The sequence below is a fragment of the Anarrhichthys ocellatus genome, unplaced genomic scaffold (assembly GCF_004355925.1).
Source record: "Anarrhichthys ocellatus isolate YVR2014 unplaced genomic scaffold, GSC_Weel_1.0 scaffold221, whole genome shotgun sequence".
NCBI lineage: Eukaryota > Metazoa > Chordata > Actinopteri > Perciformes > Anarhichadidae > Anarrhichthys > Anarrhichthys ocellatus.
Window position 1 is genome coordinate 1678 of NW_022280251.1, and position 7816 is coordinate 9493.

General features: G+C 41.3%; 1 protein-coding gene across 1 annotated transcript; it reads left to right on the plus strand.

Annotated features, from left to right (window-relative positions):
* Positions 1-1036: 1036 nt before the first annotated feature.
* Positions 1037-6917, plus strand: LOC116400939 (phosphatidylcholine:ceramide cholinephosphotransferase 2-like). Its single transcript, XM_031879054.1, has 6 exons — positions 1037-2110; positions 2586-2703; positions 2801-2858; positions 3503-3598; positions 3920-4086; positions 4690-6917. The coding sequence occupies exons 1-6, from the start codon at positions 1548-1550 to the stop codon at positions 4861-4863; spliced, it is 1176 nt and encodes a 391-aa protein (XP_031734914.1). The 5' UTR covers positions 1037-1547; the 3' UTR covers positions 4864-6917.
* Positions 6918-7816: the final 899 nt, after the last annotated feature.

Genomic DNA, 7816 nt, shown 5'->3' on the forward strand with positions numbered 1-7816 from the left:
TGTGTGTGTGTGGGGGGGGGTTGCGCTCACCAGGAAGAAACGTTCATGAAGGAACATAAACTTTTAACATTTTAAACACTCTTCTCATTAATTCTGGATGTAAATGATCAAATTATTATTTGTATTATCTTGTTCCTGAGTGAGGAGTTGACTAAACATGACTCAGTATTGATCACATGTGAAGTTAAAGGGGTACTCTGGTTCTCTTCTATCTTTACTTTATTGTCTTTAAATCTCTTGATTCATAGTTTCATCTCCTCAAGCAGCTGCTCACTCAAGTGTTTCATCAAACAGGAGGAAGCACAACATTGAGCAAAAAAGGTCTTTTTCCAAACCAGTGTGTGTACTTTAATGTATTTATTCGTATTGCTTTTAGTTTTGCAAGAGAGAGTTCTTACTGAGTTACATGTTGTGAGTTTAAAGGTGGTTTCAGGTTCCTGTGAGACGATGACGTCATCGATGCTGTCTGACTCGTTCTCTACCAGTAGTCACGTGTGTGTGTGTGTGTGTGTGTGTGTGTACGTACTTAAGGTGTGTCTGTCACACTGGGAGTGCCGCCCTCAGGTTACCTGCAGTCAAACAGTCAAGATTCATTCACTCAACAGCCTGATGCATGTGTGTGTGTGTGTTTATGTAGGTGTGTGTGTGTTTATGTAGATGTGTGTGTAGGTGTGTGTGTGTGTGTGTGTGTGTGTTTATGTAGATGTGTGTGTGTGTGTTTATGTAGATGTTTATGTAGATGTGTGTGTGTGTGTGTGTGTGTTTATGTAGGTGTGTGTGCGTGTGTGTGTGTGTGTGTTTATGTAGATGTCTGTGTGTTTATGTAGATGTTTATGTAGATGTGTGTGTGTGTGTGTGTGTGTGTGTGTGTGTGTGTGTGTGTGTGTGTGTGTGTGTGTGTGTGTGTGTATGTATATGTGTGTGTGTGTGTGTGTGTGTGTGTGTGTGTGTGTGTGTGTGTGTGTGTGTGTGTGTGTGTGTGTGTGTGTGTGTGTGTGTGTGTGTGTGTGTGTGTGTGTGTGTGTGTGTGTGTGTGTTTATGTAGATGTGTGTGTCGCAAGTCAGTCTCCCACCTGAACTCCATATGCAGAGATAAGCAGAATTCCTGCAAACAAACCTGAGTAGAGTTCAGCAGTCTGTTCAGAACTCCGTTGGGTTTGGTGACGTCTGGTGACTCAGACAGTGACGCAGGTTACAGAGTGAGACTGTTGGTTCGTTAAAGAAGTTAATTTAACCCGAAACAAAATAGAAACCAGAAAAAAACATTGTGACTCGTCTCCATTCGCTGAAAAGTAAAACCACATGTGTTGTGTTTGTTTCCAGGCTTGTGACCTCACACCTGCTGCTGATCGCTGGATTCTTGATCAAACCTGAACCCGGAGCAGTCGAGACCCGATAAAGGAACATCTGTGACACTAAAAACCTCCAGAGGAAACGAACAGCTTTGGTTGTGTAATCAGCTGACACGTTACGACGGCTGTGATTGGTCGGTGAACCGGGGAAAATCGGCCTTATTGGTTGTTAGAATTGTTTAAAGGTCGACCCAAATGGCAGCGTCGGAACTGATCCAGGACGACGAGGACGTCCGCCCCCACGTGGAAGTTAACGTGACCACTGCGAATCCTGACACTCCTCCCCATCCTCCGAGGGTCGCCAACGGAAATCCAACCCGCCACACCTCTTCGCCGCCAACGCCGCCTTTACCGCCTTTACCGCCGCCGTCTGCCGCCGCAGCCGAAAAGCAGCCGGAGTGCAGCAAACTGAGCAGCCTGTTCAAACAGAACCAGCTGATCAACTCCCTGAGCAGCGGGCTGAGGCGCCACTGCGACTACGTGAAGATCGCCGTGCCGGATGAGCGGGCCAACCACCTCCCCGCCGAGTGGTGGAAGACCGCCGTGGCCTTCCTCTACGCGCTGTTCATCCTGGTCTTCACCACCGTCATCATCACCGTGGTCCACGAGAGGGTGCCGGACAAGTCGGTGAGCCCGCCGCTGCCGGACAAGTTCTTCGACTACGTGGACCGCGTGCCCTGGGCCTTCACCGTCACCGAGGTCAACGGGCTCATCCTGTGCGGACTCTGGCTCGTCCAGCTGATCTTCCTCAAGCACAAGTAAGTACGACTGGCAGCAGCTGGACCACATGTGTTTGTGGTATCAGTAGAAGTACTCGTAGTACTGGGGAGTTCTGGGGTTCCGATCAGAGACTGGGTTTAATACACAAAGTGAGATTAGTGCGTGACTGTTGATCGGACTGAAGCTAGCCGTTATTTTCGTTGGCGACTTTCTTCTTCTATGAATCGGTTAATTGTTTAGTCCAGGGGTCTCTAATAGGGGGACCGCGGTCCAGGTCCAGACCCGAACCTAAAACCAATAGATAATTGAGAATTATTAACAGGGATGCTATTATTATTATTATCACAAACTATTGCTATCAATATTATTATGATTATTATTCAAGCTGTCTGATATATATTATATTGTATAAATATTAAAGCACTGAAGGTGACTCCACCTGCAGCACAGAGGGAAACATAGAACTTTTATTTTTAATATTTTATTGATGTAAACCTCTTCCTCTCTCTGCAGAGCTATCGTGGGCCGTCGCTGTTTCTTCCTCATCGGGACTCTCTACATGTATCGCTGCGTCACCATGTACCTCACCACCCTGCCGGTGCCGGGGAAACACATGGTCTGCGCTCCAAAGGTACGGATACGCACCAAATACTCAGATTTACTGCACATTTACCTGTTTTCTTGAACGCATCACCAGTAAATGTTTGTTCTGGGTCGTCTCTGTGCAGCTGTACAACGACTCCACGGGGAAAATCTGGAGGATTTTGAGTTTGATCTCAGGAGGAGGTAACAAAACCATTTTGTTTGTTTAGCCACATTTTATAGCATGAAAACAGAAATCCTGCACTGTGATTGGCTGGCAAATTGTAGCTACTTTATACAATTGAAAATGTGAATTACAAATTAATTTTGGGTGCAAATCACAGCTTAAAACCAAAAACATCCGTACTTTTGGGTTGTACAGGCCGCAAACTATCAGGTGAAAGCTAGCTTATGAAATAGTCGTGGCTTCAAGAGTTGAGTGTTTAAAAAAATTCCATTTTGTACATTCAGCTTGTTATTCCACATAATTAAATCAATTCACGATGGAGAAAAAACAGCAAAATTCCTCCTAAAATAAGCTAGCTTAGCATAAAGGTAGCCAGCTAAAAACAATGGTTGTCAGGTTAGTATAAAGGTAGCTAGCTCAGCATACAGGTAGCTAGCTTAGCATGAATGTAGTTAGCTGAGTATAATGGTAACTAGCATAAGGGTTGTTGGCTCAGCATAAAAGTAGCTTTCTCAAAGGTAGCTATCTTAGCATAGAGGTAGCTAGCTTAGCATAGAAGTAGCTAGCTTAGCATAAGATAACTTTAAATAAAATCCATTTAGGTTTTCCAGTTTTAACTCCAGCTCCTCTCTGGGACTCACTGCTCCGTGTCTTTGTTCAGGTTTGTCTCTGACCGGATCTCACCTGATGTGTGGTGACTTCCTGTACAGCGGTCACACCGTCATGTTGACGCTCTCCTACCTCTTCATCCAGGAGTGTGAGTACTCATCCTCATATATATATATATATATATATATATATATATATATATATATATACTGTATGTTTGGTTTGTTAATAACTGGAATTTTTAGTTACAAAGCAGGTTGATTCATTTAAATCCAGGGTTTAATCTATTGGTTATTTATGGGAAAAATGTATTATTTTAATTAAATTAAATAGATTTTAATGAGACATTTTAAACACACGAAACAAAAATAAATACAAATATTTTTTTTACTAACTTTTCTGAATATTTCCTTTACATCTTTGTTGGATGAATATTATCTATAATGTTTTGTATGTATGTGTGTGTCAGACTCCCCCCGGTGGATGTGGTGGTATCGCTGGTTCTGCTGGTTGCTCAGCGCCTCGGGAGTCGTCTGTATCCTCGTCGCCCACGAGCACTACAGCATCGACGTGTTGATCGGATACATCGCCACCACCAGGACCTTCTGGTGGTACCACACCATGGCCAACACGCATGTAGGTGCAGCTAGTAGAGCTAGTAACGTTAGCAGCACCGCTAACGGCTAACCAACGGAGGTTCACTTCAGTTACACTATGATGCCTTCAGGCTCTGCTCAGTGAACATGAGTACTGGCTGAAGGTACATTATAATGTTATCATGATGTGTTCACGTGTCATCTGTAAAATGTAGTTTTGGTGATAAACTAGAATAAATCCAGTAGTTTGAAGGAGATGATTTCACATGAATATAAAATAGATATTGGAGATGAATTATGATGTTTGAACACGAGCTATAAGAACATTATTATACAGCATCATTTGTTTATGCAAATGACAACTATAGAGGACTTAAACAAAGTAAAGGGATAGTATTTCGAGTTCTTTAATGGTTTTACTGACAGTTAGTCTGCAGATTTTTCTCCCCCTGTACTTTGTTTTGTCCATAAAATATCAGATTAAACCCAAAGTGACTCGTTCAAATTGGTGTTATCCAACCAACATATATTCCTTTAATTATCAGTTATGATCTAAAAGCACCAAATAGTCACATTTGAGGAAAAGAAAACGATGAATCGGTTATCGGTTTATTCATTTTTTGTGTGTGTATTTCTTTCTCAGGCGCTGCGTCAAGCTCCCAACAACTACCTGTCGAGGACGTGGTGGAACCCCGTCTTCAACTTCCTGGAGAGGAACGTCCAGACGACGGTTCCCATCGTGTTCTCGTGGCCGGTGGCGCTGCCGTCGTCCTGCAGGCAGCGGTACAGGATGGTGGAGGGGGGGAGGGACGAGTAACGGAGGAGGGCTGAGTCCTGAATGATCGTTTATTTATTTGAAAACAGCATTTCCAGCTCCACGAGGAGGAGGAGGAGGAGGAAGAAGAAGAAGAAGAGACGTTTACATTATTGTGATCTCCTGCTATTTATTCATCGAGTTTAATAATTCATCGTGTAGCATGAATCTGGATGAGTTGTGTTTGATACATTTGAGCGTTTCCATTAAAAACATTCTTATAAGAAATGCATGAAATGAGGAAAAGGAAACATCTTCAGATTGTGAGGCAGTTCAAGAATTTATCGTGGCATTCGTTTGGTTATACTGGCCGAGCTTCTCTTGTGTCCTAGCTGCACTTGTATTTTTCATCCTTGCATCCTTGCATTAACATCTGTCTTGATCTAATTTAAGGTTTAAATACGCTCAATATGCCAAAGGTGTCAGTAAACCCAAACGACCATCCTGCAAGCTGCCGTAATACGAGTTCCAATTCCAGCTGCAGCTTCTAAAAATGGACTTCGGTTGTAGATCCTGCTGCTCAAACGCCAACAGATCCACCAGCTGAAGAGGCGAAAAGCAGCTTTTCATAAGTTTGCTTTGTAACAGCTCGTATGTGTAGACAAGCAGTTGCGATACCGGTGCTGCTGTTCACGTATTTGCCCGTAAATTGTGTGAACCTGGAGGATTAAAACGTTCATCAACTGGCCAAACAACCAGAATATCTTCCAGGAGAACAGAATTCAAACACGAGGATGAAGCGGAAAATAAGTAGTTTCTCTCTCTGACTACGTTTACATGCACACTAATATGCCACTATTATTAACAATATGACAATGTTCTGAATCTGTAAAAGTCATATTCTTATTTTGAATGGAGCGGTTTCTGATTAGAACGTGAGCGATGGTACTCAGCTGTTCGGAGCGTTCTGACATTCGCCACGTTAGCTTCGTGGGAATGTTGCCTTTTTTTGTAATATGGAGCAAAAAAACTGAATATTTTGTGCTGGTTAACATGTTCACTGTTCCATCGTCTGATTAGGACTGGGTTTCACAAATACACAAGATGTTTCTGCTTATTCTGTTTTTCTCATTTACTTAAATTACTCAAATGTTAAATGTTGCTAAACACAAGAAACGCTCCAAAGCCGACAGAATTATGATTTAAATCTGATTACAACAATGAAACTAGACTTTCACTGTGTACACAGTTGGGTCGATGCCATTAAAAGTTTATACCCAGCGTGAAAAACTCAATGACAGAGGACTTCATCTTGTTAGCATGCTAACCGGCGGCGACAGGAGAATTTATTTCCAGAACGGATGATTGGCATCGAAGGAGAAGTTGATCCACGATTCCTCTTCTTGGTGGAGAATGTGGATTTATCTTTAGCGTTGAAGCTAAACGTGGCTGCCGATTTAAAAACAAAACACAAACATCTGTGGCTTCGATTCATGCCGTCAACAAGAAACATATCCTCAAACTGAATTCTGTTGCATTGTCAAATAACAAATGGAGATGTTTTCTTAAATTGTAGACTTTTCTTTACCAGAAAACTGGCCTTGCTGTGGAGGGGAAGCTTGTGGTGTTGAAGTGGGTTCAGTTAGCAACATGCTAGTGCCAACGATGCTAAAAACAAGGTGAGCTCACATGGAGGTCAAAAGTACCACGTTCTGAGTATTGTTGTAAATGTCTTCCTGTACATGATTATTGTTGTTTAAGTTATATTTATATTTATTCAAAATATGTAAAGAGACGCTGAGGTCGGTGGTATCTGTTGTTCTTGATATTAAAATGAATCGTGAAACAATAACTTCTACTCGCTGGTAGAACTGCTGCTGATTTAAAGTTGGACTCATGAAGGTGGTCCTTCCACAAGAGTTACTTTCATCAAAATGTTGCCTGATGTTTCTGGTTCTCACACTTCATCGTAAGTGGACTTGAACAAAGTGTCACAGTCAGTTTGCTTTGATAATAAAAAGATTTATTTTCATTTCTAAGAGTTGGTGTTGACGATTGATTGTTGTGTTCGTGAAACGGTGGTTTTCAGATTATCTCCTCAAGATGAATTTTAAGATCTTTGGTGATCCTTTAACTTTCCATCTAGCTCCATAAGATTAAAACTTAAACATTTATTAATATATATATTTTACTTTGAGAACGAGTATATGCAGACGACACCCCCCTGTCTGTTTGTGTGTTTGTTTTCAGGGGTCTCATCCAGCACTCAGAGTCCAGCTGCAGGAAAAAGAACAAAAACAACACATGATTTTATAAATAAAACATTAAAGTGGTGAACATATCGATCATTATAATGCAGTAATAATTTATAGTAGCAATGGTGGTGGTAGTAGTAGTAGTAGTAGTCACAATGGAAGAAGTAGAAATTGAAGTGATAGTGGTAGAAATGGAAGTAGTGGTAGTAATAATGGCGGTGGTGATGGAGGTGGTAGTACACTAACAAATTTCTCTGTTAAATAACAGTAAAGTGCTGGCAGCAGAGATGCCAGCTCTTTACTGTTATTCTACAGTACTCATACCGTGAAATGGCATAACAGCATAGTACTGTAAAAGTAGAATACAGTATATTTCTGTATTTTTTCAATCTACAGTATAATACTGGCAGCAGAGATGCCAGCAATGTACTGTAATTCTACAGTATTCATACCGTGAGTAAAATTATAATAGTGAGTTTCTGTATTTTTTTCAATTTACAGTAAAATGCTGGCAGCAGAGATGCCAGCAACATACTGTAATTCTACAGTAGTCATACTGTTGAAATATTTCAGTCTATTACAGTAAAAATTAATGCAGTATTTTTCAGTGATTATTTGAAGTAACATTCTGATTAAGGAGTTATATTACACTGTAACCAATTGCTGTTAATTTACAGCCAATTTCTAACAGTAATCTACTGTATTAATGTAATACGGTTTTGTACTGTAGTCTGCAATGCATTGTGGGCTGGCCCATTTGA

What these genes read in the sequence shown, in the direction of transcription:
- LOC116400939 (XM_031879054.1), top strand. Translation starts at nt 1,548, where the DNA reads ATGGCAGCGTCGGAACTGATCCAGGACGACGAGGACGTCCGCCCCCAC. An exon ending in CTACCTCTTCATCCAGGAGT is followed by an intron (nt 3,599 to 3,919) that starts GTGAGTACTCAT and finishes TGTGTGTGTCAG; the next exon opens with ACTCCCCCCGGTGGATGTGG. An exon ending in ACACCATGGCCAACACGCAT is followed by an intron (nt 4,087 to 4,689) that starts GTAGGTGCAGCT and finishes TTTCTTTCTCAG; the next exon opens with GCGCTGCGTCAAGCTCCCAA.